Genomic DNA, 24,355 nt, shown 5'->3' with positions numbered 1-24,355 from the left:
CAGCCTGCCCTCTACATCCAGGCTGGTGAACTATCTCCTGAGGCTCCCTCCAAAAGCATCTCAGCACTCCATCTACCTGTTAAAGGCACGTTGCTGCGGTTCCTGCCGGTTCAAATAAAGAACTGTAAGTTGTTTTCTTCAACTTCTGTTTCCGTCTGGTCCCTGCTACTACAGCTGCCATCATCACAGGCACCCTGTCCACCACACAGAGACTCGTCCTCTAGAGACCAAAGGGTTGCCCCAGGGAGATCCGCTATAGCAGCCTCTCCCTCATCATTTCTTGCCAACACCACCTGCTGGAGACCTGCCAGGCTGTAGGACAGCCCTCCGGTTCCCCATACCAAGCACCGTGACAATAGCGTGCCTAGGCCACAACCGCCAGCCACTCAGGTACTGCGGGCCCCGGCTGACTCCAGGCCCCGAGAAAAGGCTAGGCCCCGGTGGGGGATGTTGCACATTCCTCAGAGATTTTGGTCCATATTGACATGATGGCATCACACAGTTGCCGCAGATTTGTCGGCTGCACATCCATGATGCGAATCTCCCGTTCCACCACATCCCAAAGATGCTCTATTGGATTGAGATCTGGTGACTGTGGAGGTCATTTGAGTGCAGTGACCTCATTGTCATGTTCAAGAAACCAGTCTGAGATGATTCCAGCTTTATGACATGGCGCATTATCCTGCTGAAAGTAGCCATCAGATGTTGGGTACATTGCTGTCATTAAGGGATGGACATGGTCAGCAACAATACTCAGGTAGGCTGTGGCGTTGCAACGATGCTCAATTGGTACCAAGGGGCCCAAAGAGTGCCAAGAAAATATTCCCCACACCATGACACCACCACCACCAGCCTGAACCATTGATACAAGGCAGGATGGATCCATGCTTTCATGTTGTTGACGCAAAATTCTGAACCTACCGTCCGAATGTCGCAGCAGAAATTGAGACTCATCAGGCCAGGCAACGTTTTTCCAATCTTCTACTGTCCAATTTCGATGAGCTTGTGCAAATTGCAGCCTCAGTTTCCTGTTCTTAGCTGAAAGGAGTGGCACCCGGTGTGTGTGGTCTTCTGCTGCTGTAGCCCATCTGCCTCAAAGTCCGACGTACTGTGCGTTCAGAGACAGGGTGGCGATTTGAGTCACTGTTGCCTTTCTATCAGCTCGAACCAGTCTGCCCATTCTCCTCTGGCATCAACAAGGCATTTCCGCCCACAGAACTGCCGCTCACTGGATGTTTTTTTTTTTTCGGACCATTCTCTGTAAACCCTAGAGATGGTTGTGCGTGAAAATCCCAGTAGATCAGCAGTTTCTGAAATACTCAGACCAGCCCTTCTGGCACCAACAACCATGCCACGTTTAAAGGCACTCAAATCGCCTTTCTTCCTCATACTGATGCTCGGTTTGAACTGCAGGAGATTGTCTTGACCACGTCTACATGCCTGAATGCGCTGAGTTGCCGCCTTGTGATTGGCTGATTAGAAATTAAGTGTTAACGAGCAGTTGGACAGGTGTACCTAATAAAGTGGCTGGTGAGTGTATATAGTTATACATTTCTAATAAATGTATTGTATTTATGTCCACTATACACATCCTCTGGGTTTTTCTCTTGTTGGTGTACATTGTATTTTGGACACGGGGACTTGGTCTTATGTGGTAGTGCCTGTCTATTCGCTAGCTTTGAAGAACATATTACCGTTATACTGGACTATGAGGTGAAAAAGGTTGGCCCCATTTGTAGGTTGTGCCCCTGTCCTTTATGTGATGGAGAAAAGTTTGTAATAAACGTCTCATATGGACAGAAACGTCCAGCTATATGCATTTTTCAGAATCTTCCTCTTGTATCATTTAGCCCAAGCTGCATGTATAATCTTCTTCTTGTCTGTAAAATAGTGTAAACGGCATAGAACATCTCTGGGAACGCTGTTTCTAACCGTTGGATTCTATCAACTAGTAGTTTGGAATCAGCAGGGCGGCGTAAGAGGTCATTAACCCCTTAAGGACGCAGCCTGTTTGCAGGTTAAAGGGGTATTCTCATCTGAGCATTCACATTCAGTTTCACTAATCTTCCATATATAAACATTTCTTCAATTGGATGTTATTAAAAAAAATGTTCCTGTGTGAAGATAATTTCCTATAAACATAGCCATGTTGTCCCTTAGAAACGAGATGGCTTCCTCGGTTACGACCACGTCACACTCTGGCAGCGGTGGCCAGACATGCGCTATAGAGTCCTGCCAGACCACCAGGATTCAGCAATCATTATTACAGTACGGGTGTAGGACCTGCAGTAACTCCCGGACATTTCATATACAAAAACTTTTTGTTTATCTGTGCAATCTCTCAGGCTGAGGTGGCCGTATCCGGGTAAGCTATCTAGTTTCTAAGGGATAAAATGACTACATTTATGAGAAATTATCTTCACACAGGAACATTTTTTTTTTAATAACATCTAATTGAAGAAATGTTTATATATGGCAGATTTATCAAACTGAAATGTAAATGCCCAGACGAGAATACCCCTTTAAGGCTCGCAACTTTTTTTTGAAATTTGACCTGCGTCTCTTTATATGGTTATAACTTTTGAACACTGTTACTTATCAAAACGATTCTGAGATTGTTTTTTCCCCACATGTTGTACTTCATTTTAGTGGTAAATTTTGGCTGATACGTTTTGCGTTTATTTACAAAAAAAAGAAAAAAATGATGAATTTTTAGAAAAATTTGCCATTTTCGAAATTCAAAATCACCGCGTTTTCAGGCAGATAAATTTACCACCTAAATAACTTGCAGAATAACATTTCCCATTTGTCTACTTTACATTTTCATAATTTTTGAAATGTTTGGATAATTTATTTTGACGTCACGCGGCCTACAAATCGAATAGCGATTTTCTGTATTTTCGGAATTGACTATTTTGGGGATAAATACTGTTTGAAATCAAATTTTACATATTTAGCAACAAAACCCCCCATATAACCAACCCATTTTCAAATCTGCACCTCTCAAACTATCAGAAACAGCATTTACAAAGATTGTTAACCCCTTGAGATCTTCATAGTAATTGAATCAAAATGGCGGTGAAATTTAGAATGGTCAAATTTTGTCGGTTATACGTTCATTTAGCCCTAAAATTTACACATTTTCAAAAGATAAAAAGAGAAAACTCACCATAAAATTTGTTCTACAATTTCTCCTGAGTGCAGAGACCCCCCACATGTGGACATTACTTGTGTTATGGGGGCACAGCAAGGCGCAGAAGGGAAGGAGCACCCTGCAGCTGCCAGGATTTTAGTTTTCTGGTTGCCCCCTTTTGAAGGCTATAACATTTTCGCTTTTCCGTTATTTGGGCCATGTGACGGCATTTTTTTTGCGGGACGAGATGCTTTTTCCAGTGTTACCATTTTGGGGTTGGTATCACCTATTGTTGAAAATTTTGGAACTTTTTTTGAGGTCATGAGTAGAAAAGCATCAATTCTGTACTGGATTTTTTACTTTTTTTTTTTTTTTTGTGTTCACCGTATAGCCTAATAATCCTGTTATCTTTATTCTATGGGTCGATACGATTACGAGGATACCAGACATGAATATTTTTTCTTATGTTTTACTAAATTTGCCAAATAAAACCCTAATGTGGGGAAAAATCTATCATTTTTGCATCGCCGTCTTCCAAGTGGCATAACATTGTTACGTTTTTGGCTACAGAGCTGGTTGATGGCTTGTTTTTTGCGGGACATGTTGTTCTTTGCAATAATATCATTCTGGAGTACATATGTTTTGTTGATCACTTTTTATTGCATTTTTAGTGGGATATAATAGGTAAAAATCATAATTTTTGGCGGGTTTTTAACGTTTTTTTTTTACGGCGTTCATCATATGGGTTCAATAGTTATTTAGTTTTATTCTACGGATTGTTACGGACGCGGTGATACTATATATGTGGGGTTTGTGTTATGATTTAGACTTTTTTGAGTGTTATATGTCTCTTTATATGTTTTGGGGCTTATGGGCATTTTTAGTGATTTATAAAGTAATTTTTTATTGAAAAACATTTTTTTTACATTTTTTTACATGATCCACCATGGGATATGAACAAGCAATCATCTGATTGCTTGTTCTTGATAATACTCTGCAATACTAATGTATTGCAGGGTATCATCAGTGCCAGCCTATGCAGATGCATAGGCTGACACTTTGCCTTTAAGATGACGTCACAGACGCCATCTTAAAGGTAAACCCTATGCAGGTTGAATTCCAGCTCTTAAGAGAGCTAATTCAGCCCCCCCCCCCCCTACCAGACAGGACTTGGACTTTGTTATTCAGAGACTTGAGCTTTCACAACAAAAGGCTTTTAGATCTTGAGAAATGACTGCTTGTACTTTGAATGTTGAACACGTGATCACAGCATTGGATGAACGTGTTACTGCTATGGTGCTAGAAATGAGTCAGTTTAGATCACATATTCAACATTTGACACTCCTCTTGGATGATCAGGAAAGTCGTGGCAGGTGTAACAACATATGCATAAAGTGCCAACCTGAATAGCCAGCTAGTGACAACCTGACCAAGAGGTAACACATATCTTTAACCCCTTAGCGCTCTGCGCCGTAGCTGTACTGCGCTGAGTCCCGCGAATAGCGCTCAGCGCAGTACAGCTACTGCGCAGAGACGATGCCGGTTCAGCGCTGTATAGCAGCCGAACCGGCATCGTTAGCCGCGGGATTTCAACGGTAATCAGTTTTGGCTTGTGATTTCAAGTGGCTAGTGAACTTAAGTGAGTTGAAAAAAGCGGAGTTTGAAAAAGAGAAGTCCACAGAACTGTAAGTAACCTACATTTTATATCTCTTGATTTATATACTTATCACTGTTTTGTTACTAGGATATGGCTAGCAAGATTGGTGGTATGCTCCAGTGCACACTCTGCCGCATGTATACACTGCTGGAGCAAGAGTTCGAGGGTGAATACCGCTGTGACAGATGTGCCCATATTTTTCTACTGGAAGCTCGTGTTAGAGATCTGGAGGAAGATATTGCACGGCTGCGAGCAATTGACAATCTTGAGAGGAGTATGCTGCTCACTGAGCAAGCAATAAGCGGGGTAGAAGTGGAGGGTGGAGAGGAAAGCCAGCAGGGCCAGGTGGGTAGCTGGGTTACTGTAACTAGAGGGGGTAGGAAGGGGTCAAAGAAAAGGAAGGCCAACTCTGACTCTGAACATCCAAGCAAAATTGCAAAATTGTGCAATGATGTAAGGACGTTAGTGTCAGAAATGGCAGCCCTAGCGGATCCTGCTCTCCCTCACAGCCGGGGGAGCAGACCAGCTAGTAGTAGGGTGGATGGGAGTGCAGGTAAGCCAAGGCAGCTAGTGGTTGTAGGGGACTCTATAATCAGGAAGACGGATAGAATAATTTGTCGCCAAGACCGCCTCAACCGAATGGTTTGCTGTCTCCCTGGTGCCAGGGTTCGGCATGTGGTGGAAAGGGTGGATAAATTACTGGGAGGGGCTGGGGATGACCCAGCTGTCGTGGTCCATGTTGGTACCAATGACAGAATAGATGGTAGGTGGAGGAGCCTGAAGAATAATTTTAAAGAACTAGGTTCAAAGCTTAAGGAAAGGACCTCCAAGGTAGTATTCTCCGGAATCCTACCTGTGCCATGCGCTACACAGAGCAGACAGCGGGAGCTCAGGGAGTTAAATGCATGGCTCAGATCCTGGTGTAGAGCAGAGGGATTTGGGTTCCTAGAGCATTGGGCTGACTTTTCACTGGGGTACAAGCTGTTTTCTGCAGATAACTTGCACCTAAGTGGAAGGGGGGCTGCTGTGCTGGGGGAGAAGATCCTAGCAGGGGTGGCGGAGTATTTAAACTAGGCTCGGGGGAGGAGGAAAAGGAAGACACTGAAGGGGTAGACAGGTCAGAGAGGGGGCAGGTTATGTTGGTGGGTGGTGATGTGGGCTGTGTATGGGGGCCTAAGGCAGTGGATAAGGAGATCCACAAGTTGCAGAACAGTGGTGAGGATATATGTGCCAGTAAAATTACTTTAAATCAGATAAATAACTGTGGAAAATTAAATTGTATGTTCACAAATGCCAGAAGTATCTCAGGCAAAATGGGCGAGCTTGAGGCTCTGATATTAGAGGAACAGTTAGATGTTGTTGGTGTAGCAGAGACATGGCTCGATGCATCGCATGATTGGGTTGTTAATATTCAAGGTTTTACACTCTTTCGGAAAGACAGGGCAAATAGGAGGGGAGGCGGTGTATGTCTGTATGTCAGAAGAGACTTAAAAGCGATTGTGAATGAGTCAGTGGTCTCAGAGTGTGAGGAGGCTGAAACTTTGTGGGTTGAAATTCAAAGCCAAGAGAGCTTTGAGAAAATTATTTTTGGTGTAATTTATAGACCCCCTAACATCTCTGAGGAAATAGAGGGTCACCTATATAAACAGATGGAGCGGGCTGCACAGGAGGGGACCGTAGTGATAATGGGAGACTTTAACTTTCCAAATATAAATTGGGGTCAGGGCTCGTCTTCATCTATGAAGGGGAGACATTTTATCAACTTTCTGCAGGATAATTTTATGGTGCAGCTTGTAGAAGATCCCACAAGAGGTGATGCATTGTTGGACCTTGTGATTTCTAACAATGAGGAGATTGTCCAAAATGTCAGTATCAGGGAACCCCTTGGGAACAGCGATCATAATATAATTATTTTCCTCTTAAACTTTAAAAAGCAGAAACAGGTGGGAAAATCGAAAACTTTGAATTTTAAGAGGGCTAATTTCCAAAAATTCAGGGCTGCAATACAGGATATAGACTGGGATCAGATACTGTCACATGGTGATACTAATGTTAAATGGGAGAAATTCAAATCTATCCTGGGTTTTTATACTTCTAAATTTATTCCAATAGGTAACAAGTATAGACGGGCTAGATTACACCCCGCGTGGCTTACAGCTACAGTTAGAAGGGCAATTAATGAGAAAAAGAGGGCATTTAAAAAATATAAATCTGACGGGTCACCTGAGGCTTTCAATACTTACAAAAAACTTACCAAAATCTGTAAAAAAGAAATCAAATCAGCCAAAATACAAAATGAAAGACAGGTGGCTAAAGATAGCAAAACAAATCCCAAGAAATTTTTTAGGTATATCAATGCAAAAAAAAATGGGTCACAACAGGTTGGACCCCTTTATTCTGAAAATGGGGCATCGGTGACTGGAGACCAGGAGAAGGCGGAGATACTTAATAGGTTTTTTAGCTCCGTTTATACAATAGAAGAGAAAACTTCTGACTTGGGTGGTGCCAGTGCGGGTCATGGATCCTGTGATATACTAGGCTGGCTAAATGTAGACATTATCCAATCTAAGCTCAATAAAATCAATGTGTACAAAGCTCCTGGACCAGATGGGTTACACCCCAGAGTTCTTAAAGAACTCAGTTCTGTTATTGCTGTACCGCTGGCTAAAATCTTCAGGGATTCTGTAATGTCTGGTGTGGTGCCAAGTGACTGGCGCAAGGCAAATGTGGTGCCAATATATAAAAAGGGCTCTAGAACTTCGCCTGGCAATTACAGGCCTGTAAGCTTAACTTCCATTGTGGGGAAAGTATTGGAAGGGTTAGTAAAAGACTACATACTGGAGTATGTGACATCAAATAGTATAATAAGTGACAGCCAGCATGGGTTTACTAAGAATAGAAGTTGTCAAACTAACCTTATCTGCTTTTATGAAGAGGTGAGCAGATGCCTGGATGGAGGAGCAGCTGTGGATATTGTGTTCTTGGACTTTGCAAAGGCATTTGACACTGTCCCTCATAGACGCCTGATGGGTAAAATTAGGGCTATTGGTTTGGCAGAAATCATTTGCAATTGGATTGAAAACTGGCTGAAGGATCGTATCCAGAGAGTTGTGGTCAATGATTTCTACTCGGAATGGTCACCAGTTATGAGTGGTGTACCTCAGGGTTCTGTGCTTGGCCCACTACTATTTAATATATTTATTAATGATATAGAGGTAGGAATTAATAGCACTGTGTCTATTTTTGCAGATGACACCAAACTGTGTAGTGTAATACAGTCTATGGAGGATGTTCATAGGCTGCAGGGTGACTTGGACAAACTGAATGTTTGGTCATCCACTTGGCAAATGAGGTTTAATGTGGATAAATGTAAGGTTATGCACCTGGGGGCCAATAATCCAAAGGCAAAATATGTCCTTGGGGGAGTAAATCTGGGAGAGTCCCTTGTTGAGAAGGACCTGGGGGTACTAGTAGATCATAAATTGAATAACAGCATGCAATGTCAATCAGCTGCCTCTAAAGCCAGTAGGATCTTGTCATGTATCAAAAGTGGTATGGACTCTCGTGATAGGGATGTAATATTACCACTATACAAGGCACTGGTTCGGCCACACCTGGAATATGCTGTCCAGTTCTGGGCACCGGTCCATAAAAAGGATGCCCTGGAGCTGGAGAGGGTTCAACGTAGAGCCACAAAAATGATAAGGGGTATGGAGGGTCTCAGTTATGAGGAAAGATTAAAACAACTAGATTTATTTAGTCTGGAAAAGAGACGACTACGAGGGGACATGATTAATTTATTTAAATATATGAATGGTCCATACAAAAAATATGGTGGTAAGTTGTTTCAGATTAGATCAAATCAAAAGATGAGGGGGCACTGTCTCCGTTTGGAGAAATCAAGGTTTAATCACCGGAGGCGACAGGGCTTTTTTACTATGAGAACGGTCAATCTGTGGAATAGCCTGCCTCAGGTGCTGGTCACAGCAGGGACAGCGGAGAGCTTTAAGAAGGGTCTAGATGCCTTTTTACAGCTAAATAACATTGATGGTTATGCTATATAGAATTGTTTCCCCTAAATCCCTTCCTCATCCAATCCCTTCCCTTCCTTGGTTGAACTTGATGGACAAGTGTCTTTTTTTTGCAACCGTAGAAACTATGAAACTAAGACATCCCCGGCTAACACCCGCGGTCGGAGTGGGCTCCGATCGCGGGTGTTTAACCCGTTAAATGCCGCGGTCAACGCGACCGCGGCATTTAACATGCCTTCTGGGGGTCTTTACCCCATGATCGGCCCCCCCGCACCGTTTTCGGGGGGGGCGATCGCTGTTTTGGCACCTCTGGGGTCCGATCGGGACCCCAGAGAAGCCTGGAGGGTTAAACCCTGAGACTTTTTGCTGCAGGCCAGGGGAGGCTCTCAACTACAGGGGTGTTGAGGCCACAGTCCCTCTTGGTGACAGGGTCTGACATGTCGGGCCACGGGGAAAGGGGAGGAAATCTGCGGTGATGGTGCCTGGAAGAACAGAGCCCGTGCAGTGCACGTCCTCATGCTGCCATTACCAAGCCACACCCCATGCTTTTCAACTTGTCACCACATTTTTCACAAATACAGCTAGCGGCAGGTTCCCACAGAGCCCTAGCAACTAACTGACATCCTTCTTTTAGCTAAAAATTTACCCTCAGATTCCCATATTTTCAACTTTATAATTTTACCTGGTATCCTAGGATGTCTATAGCGAGTTGAGGTGGGTGTGGCCTCCTCGGGCTCAATCCAGCAGCTACTCCGCATGCTTTCTCTTTATGTAGCAGTAATGTCATGTGACCAGGGCGACATCATTGCAGGTCCTTTAGCCTAACATCATCAAACTGTACACCAAGCATATATCACATGAAATCAGCAGCCTGCATGTAGAGGAGTAGAAGTCCATGCCGGCATGCTGCGATTTTTTTTTAACTGGTCAGATATGTGCATGGGTACAGTTTGCTAATGTTAAGAGGTTAAAGGAACTGTGATGATGTCACCCTGATCACATGATTAGGCCACATCCCCAACTCACTCTATAGATCCCTAGATGTCAGGCAAATTTTTAACTCTTGTTTCCTTAACATCCCCATAAAATAATGTTTAGCTAAAAGAAGGGTGTCAAAAAGTAATTAGGGCTCTACAAGAAACTGGCACTATTTGTGAAAAATGTGACAGGTTCCCTTTAAGATGTTGAATCTTGAAGAACCCACAGAAACACTTTGGATTGAGAAGGGACCAGATGTGATTTCTGGAAATTCACTCTAAGGAACCCAGAAATTGTACTTTTTGTTGATGGGACTGAAGTCTTCCACAATGAGGTCATCTAGCTAATCTAAGGGATTAGTAGTATGCCCCTTTCACTGCTTCCAGCATCACTTTGGAATTTCTGCAGCCCCTCAGGTTTTTCCCTGCACTGGAACTGAATATGCACCATTTCCAATTTTAGAGACATCTCCTGATGGATAGGAACATGAGAATAAGCATCTCTTAGTTCCAATGAGCCCTAGTCAATAGCCTCTCACACAGCCAAACCAGTTCCCCACGCTGTACTGAGGAGGCCTAACCAGGTTGAAACAGCGCTGTCTACAGTTGGGAGTCTGTTCCTTCTGGCTTAATCCCACATCATGTTATTAGACTTCGTGTAGGTCATACTTGGTGTTAAGGGGCTGCCTTTCAAGGTAGCAAAAGGAGGGCATTGTTTTTAATTTAACACCTTGGAAAATGTATTTGCATACTTTCCAATGAACACATAAGCCTTGCTTTCGTTTTAAGGGGGCTGCAGACCTCATAGAATCCATTTAAAATTTTTATCTTACCAAGGTGCTTAGCTTCTTTAGATTGATAATGAGCCGGAAGGATCCATTGGGCTTTTGACCAGAAAGAAAGGGGAATAATGACCCTGAACCTGTTTGGATGGAGGAACTCTGATTACCACATTCATAGAAAGAGGAGGAAGAGTATTTTACAATAAGTGGGAACTTAGAAAGGGCGACAGCTACCTTTAGACTAAGAACCTTTCAGGAGGAGGACTTACCCACTCTATGCGATAACCAAGTTTTATGATGGGAAGTACCCATTTGTTCTGAGTAATGTTTGACCACTGGAATAAGAAATGAGAAAGCCTTCCTCCTACTCTGGCATCATTGATTTTTTTGAGGTAGGTTGATTGGCGGGGTCAAAGAGGAAGGGCTTACCGTTCCCACCTTTGGGGTAGGTCCAGCAACCCTGTTTCCCTTTTGCCTGGAAGTTTTTCTTATCCCTGGGGTTACAATGGATTCTTGCTTCAGGGAACCCTTTTTATTGCTTCTGCTGATTTGCCTAGGATCTAATCCAGATTCTTGCTAAACAGAATTTCTCCAGTAAACAGAATACTACATAACTTTGCCTTTAAATGGAAATCACCGCTCCACTGATGCCAACATTCTTAAGTTTTCAACAAATGCATCTGCAAGAAAACCTGTGGCAAACTGGGCAATAGGAGAGGAGTGCACTCTGCAGCTTGCAATGTGCAAGAGAATAGCAGTTTCCACTAGGAAAACAGAAAGGCTAGGAAGAAGCCAGCAGCATGATACAGGTATCCTTTTTGTCACTTTACACCTACTCTTTCAATATTAAAAATATCCCGTATTGCTTCCAGGAACAGATCTAATTCTTCTACTAAGAAAAAATACTTCAGTTCTCCTTGATGTGCTTGGGGTAAGTCTCTGCCTCAGAGGCTCTTAGTACATAGATTCCAACTTTCCAAATTGGGACAGTGTCCTTCCCAGGCTAAGGTTCTCGATTTCTCCAAAAAGGAGGTCCTTAAAATTAGAAGCTTTCTATAGAATGACAGCAAGCAAAGATTTAGAAAACCATGCAGAATTAATACAGAAAGTATATTAGAAAAACATATTTTTTTTTTATCATGAAAACAATAACATTAATTTGCCAAAATGAGAATACCCCTTTAATTCCATGGTGCTGTACATCTGAAAAGGGGTTCACATGTAACAAAAATCAGCACAGAGTACAAAATGCACAAAACTAGAGTGAATTGGAAGAAGGACCCTGCCAATGAGGACTCGCAATCTATATGGCGCAGTCTGATGAGTTTTTGGAGGGTGTTCCAGAGTATGATTGATGCATGGGCGAAATCCTGGAGATGGTTGTGAGAAGAGTAGACAGGAGAGTTAAGAAGAAACTTGTGAATATCAGAGATTTACCTGATCAGTCAATACAGTCCCACAGGTAGAGAGCCGTTTTGGCTTAAGTCCTGGTTAATATATATATATATATATATATATATATATATATATATATATATATATATATATATATATATATATATATATTTTATTTTATATATATTTTTTTATATAATTTAATTTTAATTTAAAAAGCAGTCTATTTTTCAGGTGGCACCTTCTTAGAACAAAATAGAAGATTAGTTGATAATAAAATATGCCCAAAACAGGCATCACCTAGGATCTGGCAATTTTGTCAAAGATGCCAAAATGGCCATGAAAACCACCTTACAACAAAATGTAAACCTAATATCTGTGGCAAAATATAAACAAACTCCAATCTCTCACTATCAGTAGTATGTATATGAACTTCCCATTCATATCACTCCTCCAGCGCCTTTCATCAGTGAAATATTCCAAGGAATCTACCATTGTGTCTTGTTGGTGGTTTATAATAAAGACAATTGAGTAAAATTATACTGATGTATTTTTATTTTATATAAAAACCATGCATTCTACAGCTTCTGACAGCAAGGAAGTGGTATAAAGAGAGTGGCTGCTCAGTATAGATGTAGAAGTCTTAGGGGGTCTTAAGCACTGGGTATATGTAATAGAAAGTAGTGAACATAGTTTGGGGATTCTTCTGGTTACTTCTCTCACTAAAGATCACTACAGTCACCCTCACTATAACAGGCTGCAGGATTAGCAAGCTATTTTATTTGGATGACTGTACAGAAATTGCAGCAACATGTCACATGTGTTAGGTTGCACTCACGCAAGATCACTCGTGTAACAGCAATCAGCCAGCTCGATTTAGTATGACGCCTGTAAGTCCGTTTTATTGCGTTGAGAAAGCAAAGAGAAAGAACAACACTCTCCTAATAGTTATATTGGTCCAAACAATAATGGGTTATCACATGAACATGTCATCATATCCTGGAGGTGGAAGATGATCGGGATCCGGACTGGGAAGAAAAAAAGAATGTAATTAATCAATATCTAACATTAGAAAAAGCGGACAGTATTTATGCCACTCACCCAGGACGGCCAGAACCAATTGGCCCAAACGGATCAAAACGTGCTCCAGGGGGCACAGCTCCACGAGGAAGGCCACCTAGTGGATCAGGTCTGGGTCTGGTACGTCCAGCATGAAAAGGATCCATAATCATACCCCCAGAACGTCCGCTACAGGAGGACAATAACTATTAAACATATGATATCTGTGGTCATTGGCTGTCTGGCTGCAGTAGCCACATGTCATGCAAAAGGACAGGAGTGCAAGAAAACAGGACATTGAGTGGTGTCACAAGCATGTGCTCATTACATGCTTCAGGGCATCCAATTACAAACACGCTGTTATGATTCATATGAAAGCCCTCAGTGCTCTCCCTAGGAAGTGCCACCCACTTCAGGAATACCTGAATATGATTTTATAAGAATGGATGATAGATATACCAGGTTGTATCCAGGGCTAGGAAAGAGACAGCAGCATAATACAGGCATTGTTGGAATTGTTGTCAAAGGTTCTCTCCAGCTGTGCTAAAACTATTATTTTTATCAGTAACTTTACAGTTACTCATTAAATACTATAGTATATACAGGTATAAGCAAATACATAACATTAACCCCCTGATGACCGAGGGTCATTGGTGTCTGTACGTCCATGTCAACTTTTGCAGTTCTGTTCTGCTCTTTGAATGACAATATTGTTGGAACCGCTCTACATTCCATAAGAATTCTGAGGTTTTTTTTAAAATTACATCTGAGGCTTTAACTTTTAAATTATTCTATCAATAACTTTTTTTTAATAGAATTAGACAAAAAAAGCATATTTTTTCACATTTCTTGAGGCCCGATATCGGTGTTAAAAAATAACATCTTTTACTACAACTTTAACAGCAGAAAACTCCACAATTGTGTTTCTAGGTTCCATGAAGATATGAGCACGGCCTCGATGTGTATATACTTGCCATATTATGAACAGAGGAAGGGGCAAAGTTGTAAAGTGGTTAAAGATGATCACCAATTTACAGATGTTGGACACAAGTTTCACTTTTAAGCACTTGTAAACATTTAACTCAGGGATGGTTGATTCTACCCAAAATTAAGCTCATACTTTTACAAACTTAATAGTGATTATTTTAACCCCTTAATGAGTTGACTCTTTTTTGTTTTAGTTTTTTTGCTCCCCACCTTCAAAAATCTCTAAATTCTTAAATTTTCCATGTAAACAGGAGCTTGTTTTCTGCATTTTCTCATTGTCTTGCACTTCATAGTGATGGTATTTAATATTTCATGCCATGTACTGTGAAGCGGGAAAAAATTCTGAATGCAGTGAAATTGGTGAAAAATGCATTTGCACTTTTTTCTTGTGGGCTTAGATTTTACGGCTTTCATTGTGCATTTTCCACTTTGGGTGCCATTTTCTGTTACAGGGTTAAACTTCAGGAATAACCGTTATTATATTTTGATAGATCGGACATTGATAGTCACCGGGTAAGATTGGAAGAAATACTGGTAAGGTGCAATATTTGCTGGTATTTTTTTCAACCCTGAATTTTGGTTAGTGTGCACCAATGTTGTGTTGGTTTGGTGCCTTTTTTAAGAAGATTAGAAAAAATATAAAACCATAAATTTTAATCATACACAGTGATATGTTTGCTGAATTGATATTAGTGAGATAGTACTGATTGTAGACCCTACTCTATAAGCGTAAAAAAAAAAAATCTAAAAAAAACCCCCTGATATTCAGGAACTGCTGCAGTCAACAGGGCTCCGTAGCACACAATGGGGGGGCTTATTGCATCCTTTAATACATCTTTTTTTTGGCGCATTGGTGAATGCGCCAGCATCCCAACAAAGTTCATCGGAACCGAGTTTTCTAGTGTTGCTTGTGATATGCAATTCTATACCAGAGGTTAAGGTCTGGTTGTTTGTAAACAACTGTGGGAACTTCTGGTACATCCAAGCTGGTTCAGAAAGAGATTAGAAAGGTGAATATTTTTATTTTACAGTTCATGCCGGATCAAGACACCGTGACTGTGGTAATCTTATATTTATCTATTTCCACCTTCCTTCTAAAATCAACTTTTGATAATTAGCCTGAAGGGCTTACCTACTCCCTTTGTGATCTGGCTTTACAGACTGTTACACGGTTCACTCAACAGGAAGTGCTGAGGAAGCAAAGGGGAGAGGGGGCAAGACAGTGTAACAGTCTGAAAAAACAGATCACAGAGTGGCTACGTATTGGGATATTTGGCATTCTAGGTACACACAAAGATTATGTTAACTGTGGCGGAAGCAGTCCACTATACAAGCTAGGGAAAAAGCAAGCAAGTACTACCAAATTTACAGAAGGCCCAAACCTCCCTAAAGTTTCCTATTGGTCAATGTTGATCCAGAAAACCTGGTATATGAGAAAAAAAAAAAACATACGAAATGTTTCAGGGTGCCAGTGAGTGACTAAATAAGTATTTGCAGACTGACAGGGGAATTGCCTAAAAGAGTAGAGTAGACTCAACACATTCATTTTGATGCAACTCACCCTAGCTACTTACAAATTATTTTAGATGCCCAATAAGGGAATTTAAGGGAACATACCTTCATTTGAATGCGTAAACTAGGTCAGACTGTTTGCAAACAAATAGTAACCCTTTTTTACGTGGATAATCAAGCAATAAAATATTGTTAAAGGTTACTTTTCATGCAGTCTTTTTAGATATCCATGTGCATCTGCATACTAATAAATTAAGGTGGAGTAGAGTTTTATCTGCACAAAAATTAGGGACTTTTTTGCACACATTGTGCAAAAAAATTGAGACTTTCCAGCAACATCTACATTGCAAAGATAAATCAGACACTAGACATCACTAGAAAACTTGGTCATAGCAAACTTTGATGGATGGGTGAAAAAGCCACAACAAAAAACACCCACGAAAGTCACCAATATAAGTGCAAGAAAAGTGAACAATTCCCTTCTGCCAGTGTGTACAAGGTATTTGCTTTTTCCTCACATTCCTAAGGAAACTCACCCCAATGGATCTAGGTCTGCTGCACCATATGGGAAGTGCCCAGGAGTGTCTGTCCTAGAGAAGAAATGTAACAAAGATTCGGAGGAGACACTAGGATTATAGCAAGAAGAAGGTAATTTATGAGTATTATGAGTATAAGGGAAACACCTACCAAGGATGGTGATGAGATGATGGTGCCCTGCTGGGCACTCTGAGCGGATCATCATCTGCAGGTCTCTCCCATGCTCTTTCAGTCCTCACATTTTCTTTCTTCAAACCAAGTAACGGAGAGAACAGCTTAGATTCTAACTGCTGCTTCAACTCCACTGGGTGTTTATAGACGCTGTGAAAGAAAAGGTCAAAACAGCTACAAACCTTGAAAAGACCAGACTTTCACATATTCTATAAAAGAATATTTTTACTTCAGCTACAACTTTCTTTTTTTATTTCTTCAAGACATTCAAAAAAAAAGTTTTAGATTGATTAAATTTAGCTCTAACTAGGACAATCCTCACCACCCCCATATACTGTATAGACCAGTGTTCCCCAACCTTTTTGTATCTGGGGACCGGGTGACCCTCTTACCATGGTCCCTGGAAAATAAAATGTGTGCAAACAGTCCATATCTAAGACCAACCCATATAATGACCCTTTCCTGCAACCCGTGGTCTAAAATGCCCCTTTCCTGCAGCTGCCCGTTTTTCTGTAGCGCCCTTCTAGTGCCTTGATAAAAACACAGCTACAGAAAAGGAGACATTATTATATCCCTTTTTCTATAGCAAAAAATATACATATATCACATATACGTAAGTATAAGCCGAACTGAGTGTAAACCGAGGTACCAAATTTTCCACAAAAATACTGGAAAAATTTAATAGGCCTAGGGTGGGACATTCTGCTGTGGGAAATAATGTCCCAGCAGCGGCCTCCCCTAACTGATGACATGCCCCCAGCAGTCCTCCCCCCTATGAATTGTCCCCAACAGTGTCCCCCCAGTAAAATGTTCCCAGCTTCGGTTTCCCCAAAATTGCTCCCCCCAAAAGATGTGCCAAGCAGTGCTCCGCTTACCCCCAACATAAGAAAAGTCCACATCGGAGGCCCCATAAAAATAAAGAAAACACTTACCTTCCGCACTCCTCTTCACCCCCCGGCACTGGCTTCTTCTATCCTCCGCTTCCCTGCAGTGCCGGCAGAGGGACATCTATGTGTGCGGCAAAGAGCATAGAAGTGGCTCTGCCCGCACTGCGGGGAAGCGGAGGATAGAAGAAGCTGGAGCCGCGGAGTGAAGAGGAGCGCCGGAGGTAAGTTCTGACTTCCCCACCCCCAAGTTTCATTTACCAGCGGTCTGTGTTGCAAAGCCAGGTCTTGGGCCGCGGCCCGGCGGTTGAAGCCCACTGGTATAGAAAGTATATTGTAGTGCACTTGCCTGTGGTACTGCTGGAGGTGTGCAATGTCTATGAAGTCCTCAATGTTCAAGGTGATATCAGAGACCTTCTGAGACTGGAGCTCCTACATGTAGAAAACAAAGCTCTATTCCAGTTCCAAATAAATCAGTACATCCTATAATTACTATTTGCAGAGGGTTTCCTGTACATGTGCTGAACAAATAGCAAAAATAATTAAATTCCTGGGTAGCAATAATCCAGTCAAAAGTGTTTTTTGGATTCACTGGAAAAACACCTGAGAGGCTGGGAGAAGTCGAAAATAGAAAAGATATATAAAAGGTTCTCAACAAATTGTTTTGAAAGCTGAGACTATAGAGTCATAGATCTGCATACTGAGCCGATGGTTACTCATGCCTATTTATACAGCTTCTTTATTGAATAATTAAGAACAACAACTAAAAATAATAGTTGCAAAAACCTTTCACATCCACTGTGTACATGATATAGTAAATTGCAGCTGTATTCTGGTATCTTTACCATGGCATTTACTATCAGACTGCCGTCCACGCTCAGTGCTTTCAGTAGGATCTGCAATGAGTCCCGGCCATAGCGCAGGGTGTATAACTCCTTGTTGTCGGCCCATCCATCCGGAAGGCGCTCGGTACCGATGGCTTGAGCTTCAGCCTGCAGGTAAGAGAAGCTGTGGAGATGGGTGGGCACACCGTGAAACAATCTGCACTGGACACGAGCCACAATAGTCCAATGATAATTACACAGAAAGCAAAAGCAAATATCACAAAAAGAAGAGGTAAAGTAATAGTATATGTGCAGAAAGTTGCAAAAGTTAATTTAAGGTAGACGGGTGGGGGGGGGGGGGGGTACATGAGTCGTATATACAGGTAGTGGAGAGATGGCCATTTATAAACAGGATGGGGTGACAGTTATTATATACAGGTAGAGGTCAGATATCGGTGTATATTAAGACAGTGGGGACAGTTATTATATACAGGTAGAGGTGAGATAGCGGTGTATAATAAGACAGTGGGGACAGTTGTTATATACAGGTAGAGGTGAGATAGCGGTGTATAATAAGACAGTGGGGACAGTTGTTATATACAGGTAGAGGTGAGATAGCGGTGTATAATAAGACAGTGGGGACATTTTTTATATACAGGTAGAGGTGAGATAGCGGTGTATAATAAGACAGTGGTGACATAGTTGTTATATACAGGTAGAGGTGAGATAGCGGTGTATAATAAGACAGTGGGGACATTTTTTATATACAGGTAGAGGTGAGATAGCGGTGTATAATAAGACAGTGGGGACAGTTGTTATATACAGGTAGAGGTGAGATAGCGGTGTATAATAAGACAGTGGGGACAGTTGTTATATACAGGTAGAGGTGAGATAGCGGTGTATAATAAGACAGTGGGGACATTTTTTATATACAGGTAGAGGTGAGATAGCGGTGTATAATAAGACAGTGGGGACAGTTGTTATATACAGGTAGAGGTGAGATAGCGGTGTATAATAAGACAGTGGGGACAGTTGTTATATACAGGTAGAGGTGAGATAGCGGTGTATAATAAGACAGTGGTGACATAGTTATTATATACAGGTAGAGGTCAGATATCGGTGTATATTAAGACAGTGGGGACAGTTATTATATACAGGTAGAGGTGAGATAGCGGTGTATAATAAGACAGTGGGGACAGTTGTTATATACAGGTAGAGGTGAGATAGCGGTGTATAATAAGACAGTGGGGACAGTTGTTATATACAGGTAGAGGTGAGATAGCGGTGTATAATAAGACAGTGGGGACATTTTTTATATACAGGTAGAGGTGAGATAGCGGTGTATAATAAGACAGTGGTGACATAGTTGTTATATACAGGTAGAGGTGAGATAGCGGTGTATAATAAGACAGTGGTGACATAGTTGTTATATACAGGTAGAGGTGAGATAGCGGTGTATAATAAGACAGTGGGGACATTTTTTATATACAGGTAGAGGTGAGATAGCGGTGTATAATAAGACAGTGGGGACAGTTGTTATATACAGGTAGAGGTGAGATAGCGGTGTATAATAAGACAGTGGGGACAGTTGTTATATACAGGTAGAGGTGAGATAGCGGTGTATAATAAGACAGTGGGGACATTTTTTATATACAGGTAGAGGTGAGATAGCGGTGTATAATAAGACAGTGGGGACAGTTGTTATATACAGGTAGAGGTGAGATAGCGGTGTATAATAAGACAGTGGGGACAGTTGTTATATACAGGTAGAGGTGAGATAGCGGTGTATAATAAGACAGTGGTGACATAGTTGTTATATACAGGTAGAGGTGAGATAGCGGTGTATAATAAGACAGTGGTGACAGTTGTTATATACAGGTAGAGGTGAGATAGCGGTGTATAATAAGACAGTGGTGACAGTTGTTATATACAGGTAGAGGTGAGATAGCGGTGTATAATAAGACAGTGGTGACAGTTGTTATATACAGGTAGAGGTGAGATAGCGGTGTATAATAAGACAGTGGTGACAGTTGTTATATACAGGTAGAGGTGAGATAGCGGTGTATAATAAGACAGTGGGGACAGTTGTTATATACAGGTAGAGGTGAGATAGCGGTGTATAATAAGACAGTGGGGACAGTTGTTATATACAGGTAGAGGTGAGATAGCGGTGTATAATAAGACAGTGGGGACAGTTGTTATATACAGGTAGAGGTGAGATAGCGGTGTATAATAAGACAGTGGGGACAGTTGTTATATACAGGTAGAGGTGAGATAGCGGTGTATAATAAGACAGTGGGGACAGTTGTTATATACAGGTAGAGATGAGATAGCGGTGTATAATAAGACAGTGGGGACAGTTGTTATATACAGGTAGAGGTGAGATAGCGGTGTATAATAAGACAGTGGGGACAGTTGTTATATACAGGTAGAGGTGAGATAGCGGTGTATAATAAGACAGTGGGGACAGTTGTTATATACAGGTAGAGATGAGATAGCGGTGTATAATAAGACAGTGGGGACAGTTACTATATAGAGGTAGAGGTGAGATATATGTGTATTATAAGGCAGAGATGAGAGCCGGGCACTAGTGGTCACACGGTTACAATACGCAGGTAGCGGATGTTTGGCAGCAGTGACACAGCTATTACATGTAGGGCGGGCAGGGGCTGTTCCATCACCTGTTCCCCTACACCCAGGCAGCGGAGGCCGTGGCTGATCAGTTCCCAGTGGATGAAGCAGACCAGGGGGTCCTGAGGCCTCGTTATCTCAGGAGAAACCAGCCCGAACAGCAGTTCCAGGCCGGGAGACGCCATGTCTGCGGATACTGTCAGCCAACAGCTCCGGGACCATCACCAGTGACAGACCCAGGGAAATGGCGGGGGCGTGTCTACTACCGAGCACTTCCGGGTAGCGATGGTGTCACGTGAGAGGGGGGTCTCCAGGAGAAGGGTGTGGTTTTTACACTGGAGGAAGTAGTGAAGTTAGTAGGAGCAATGTGTGCTTGTGTATGAGGGGAGGAGTGGATGCCGGGATTATATGGCGATGTATATTAGTTGTAGTTTGCATGTGACTATGTATATTATAATGCTAGAGGGACAAGAGTGATTTATTTACATTGGACTATAAGTTATAAAACAGGGGTGATGTATTTACATGGGACTGTATGTTCGGAGGCTGAAGGCAGACGAGTGCTGTATGTTACATGGGACTGAATGTTATGGTGCTGTAGGGACAGGGGTGATGTATATTACATTGGAGTGTGTTATGGAGCTGGAGGGACAGCAGTGATGTATGTTACATGGGACTGAATGTTATGGTGCTGTAGGGACAGGGGTGATGTATATTACATTGGAGTGTGTTATGGAGCTGGAGGGACAGCAGTGATGTATGTTACATGGGACTGTAACATATGTTTTGAGACTGGAAGGACACCAGGGATGTAAAATAGGTTACATGGGAACAGAGGTTGCACTAACTTTTTCAGAAGGGTAGTAATACTCCTCTCATCATTTCTGAGGAGCATTTTAAGCTGAGGAGAAGTATGACATTTTTAGCAAGGCTACATTCACAACAACGTATGAGGGACATATATACGGCCTTACCGTTCTGTTGCCTGTAGAAAGATAGGACATGTCCTATCTTTCTACAGAATACGGCGCCGTGCGCCATATATTCCTATGGAGAGGGGCTGGGTTGAGCAATGTCTGCCAGTGCCCCTGGCCTGTGCGATTTTCGGGAGCCGGGTCCTGCCTGGTATCGTTACGTCCGTAACAATACAATAAATCATAATTGGACCCTCTTGGTGAATTCTGTAAAAGAAAAGCCCGAAAAACGTGCCAACGTGTACATATGTCATCAAATCGCTTTACATAAAATGTTCTAAAAAGTGATTAAAAAAGTTACCAGCACCAAAATGGTGCCACTGAAAAGAACAACTTGTCACAGAAAAAATAAGCCCACTACCAGCTCAGTCATCCAAAAAATACTAATGCCGCTGCAAAAATGACGATACTAAAACAAATGCAATTTTTTCGATTCTAGTATTTCTTCAGTAATATTGGACAAATATAAAAAAAAAAACTATACAAATGAGGTATCACCATAATCCTAGTGATTGGTAGAATAAAGAAAATATATTTTTATTCTACAATGAATAAAAAAATGCTCAAACTCTAAAACAAGAACTTATTTTTCTTTACACATTAAAGAGTTAATAAAATCTCATCAATAAACTAAAGACCCACTAAAATGAATTTTTTTTTTAAAGTGCATCTCGTAAAAAATAAGCACTTATTGGTCGAAATTGACTAAAACAATAAATAAAGAACAGTGCGGCAGAAAGGGATTTGCCAACAGAGTTCAGACACAGTGATCAGGCAATGTAGCGGCTGTTCCTGATGGCCATGTATCTTGCCCCATAGACCAGAGGGGTTTCATGCCCCCACCCACCCCCAGGTCATGATCGCTGCTATTGGCTGATCAATGCAGACCAGCCAATAGCAGCAATTTTACTTATGACCTCAGTAATACCGATCACCATGTCTGTAGGACTCTCCATTTCGCTACTCCCCCTGTCCATGTTCACTGCTATCGGCTGGTCGATTCTTTCCAAAATGGTGACACTTGTTGGGGTTTTCCTCTATTTTGGTACCACTAGGGTTCTCTAAATGCATCCGGACATATGTAAGGAATTTCTGTCAAATCTGGCTTGTAAAAGGCAAAAATACCTCTTTCCCTTCTGAGCCCTATTGTACACATATACAACATTTTATATGTACACGTGGGGCAATTCTACGCTTGGGGGAAATAATTTTACACATTTTTGGGGGTTGTTTCATCTTTTATCCCTTGTGGCTTACAAATATTAATTGTGAAAGTGACTTTTTTGGGAACATTTTCACCTTTTTCCTTTTTGGGGTCTAATTGAATCAAACATCTGTAAAGGAAAATACACATATTACACTTTGCAAAATTGTCCAAAGGGTGTACTTTCCAAAATGGTGTTGTTGGGGCTCTCCTTTGTTTTGGTACCACTAGGGCTCTCTATATGCATCCTGACACATGAAAACTTTTTCAGCCATATTTGTCTTCCAAAAACTAAACAACGCTCTTTCCCTTCCAAGTGTCCCCCCTGTACCTGTACAGCAGTGTACAGTGACAAAATGGGTATTGGCATAGTCAGGAGGAATTGCACTAAACATTGTAAAATGCACTTTCCTTTTTAACCCATTGTAGGTGCACATTTTAGTGTTCAATGAATATATTGTTACATAAAATTACATTTATTTTTCATCCTCATAAGGCACTCATAGGGTTAAACTTCTTAAAGGTTGTTTTGAATATTTTGAGGGGAGCAGTTTTTAAAATTGTCTCATTTGTCGGGGGTTTCTATCATAAGCCTAATAAAGTCACTTTTAACAAAAAGGTTTCCCTCCAGAAATGGGTTTTGGTGACTTCGTGAAAATCTGAAAAATTAGACCTAAAGTTAGAAAGAAAGGATGTTTGAAAAAAGACGTTAAAGCAGACACATGGAAAATGTTAGTTATCAAGTAATTTTGGGTATATGACTAACTTTGCAAAAAGTAGAAAATTTTGAATTTGGAAAAAAAAAATTTCTGATTTTTCACCAAATTTCCATTTTTTTTAGAATTAAATAATATTAAACATATTGCTTACATTTCTCAACTAACATGAAGTACAATGTGTCACAAAAAACAACCTCAAAATCACCTGAATATGTTAAAACATTCTGAAGTTATGACCACTTACAGTGACGCATGTCAAATTTAAAAAAAAAAAGGGCTGTGTCAGGAAGGTGCAAAAAGTCCATAAGGGGTTAATAGACAGCTATTTATGGAATAAAATCATTAAAGCCAGTGTTTTCTGTGCTTAAAAGGGGTTGGCCACATTCAGTAAATAATTGATATTATTTATGTAAGGAAAAGTTATACACTTTTTCAATATACTTTTAGTACAAGTTCCTCTCCGTTTTCTAGATCTCGGCTTGCTTTGCTTCTATAGAAAGCGTCTCAGTTTACTTCCAATAAGAAGGGAAAACTACTGGATTTTCAAAATGAATACCATGTACCCAAACAGACTCAATGAAACTATGGAAATAGTATGATGACATGATAAAATAAAGCCACACGGGGAAATGCAATTCTTCCTAGTATGACAGGTCTACCATTAGTAAAACTGATGGCAGATTTCATTTAATGGCTTCATGTGCATTACCTGACTTGGCCACTAGATGTCATTGGTCTCTTGACTAAAGTCCACACTAGGGCACAGTTGAGTTTCTTCTAGAAAAGTCTTAGGCCTCATACAAATGAAAATATGGTCTTATGTTCTTTATATACGGCTGTATTCTGGCCAATATGGGACGTATTGCAACCGTATGTCA

General features: G+C 41.3%; 1 protein-coding gene across 3 annotated transcripts; it reads right to left on the bottom strand.

The window, feature by feature from the left end:
- Positions 1–12,507: 12,507 nt before the first annotated feature.
- Positions 12,508–20,865, bottom strand: PSMF1 (proteasome inhibitor subunit 1). 3 transcript variants are annotated; one of them, XM_072110813.1, is made up of 7 exons: positions 20,601–20,862; positions 17,971–18,117; positions 17,475–17,557; positions 16,221–16,391; positions 16,070–16,123; positions 13,077–13,223; positions 12,508–13,003 (listed from the first exon to the last, which is right to left on the bottom strand). In XM_072110813.1, the coding sequence occupies exons 1-7, from the start codon at positions 20,763–20,765 to the stop codon at positions 12,952–12,954; spliced, it is 819 nt and encodes a 272-aa protein (XP_071966914.1). In that variant the 5' UTR covers positions 20,766–20,862; the 3' UTR covers positions 12,508–12,951. The 3 variants fall into 3 exon arrangements, with proteins under 3 accessions (XP_071966914.1, XP_071966916.1, XP_071966917.1); XM_072110815.1 differs by having other exon boundaries at positions 20,631–20,858; XM_072110816.1 differs by lacking the exons at positions 12,508–13,003; positions 13,077–13,223 and adding an exon at positions 14,787–15,444 and having other exon boundaries at positions 20,601–20,865.
- Positions 20,866–24,355: the final 3,490 nt, after the last annotated feature.

This window comes from Engystomops pustulosus, chromosome 6 (genome assembly GCF_040894005.1).
Source record: "Engystomops pustulosus chromosome 6, aEngPut4.maternal, whole genome shotgun sequence".
NCBI lineage: Eukaryota > Metazoa > Chordata > Amphibia > Anura > Leptodactylidae > Engystomops > Engystomops pustulosus.
This window is presented reverse-complemented; position numbering and strand designations above follow the sequence as displayed.

What these genes read in the sequence shown, in the direction of transcription:
- PSMF1 (XM_072110813.1), bottom strand. Translation starts at nt 20,765, where the DNA reads ATGGCGTCTCCCGGCCTGGAACTGCTGTTCGGGCTGGTTTCTCCTGAG. An exon ending in GTCTGATAGTAAATGCCATG is followed by an intron (nt 17,558 to 17,970) that starts GTAAAGATACCA and finishes TTCTACATGTAG; the next exon opens with GAGCTCCAGTCTCAGAAGGT. An exon ending in TCATCTCATCACCATCCTTG is followed by an intron (nt 16,124 to 16,220) that starts GTAGGTGTTTCC and finishes TTTCTTCTCTAG; the next exon opens with GACAGACACTCCTGGGCACT.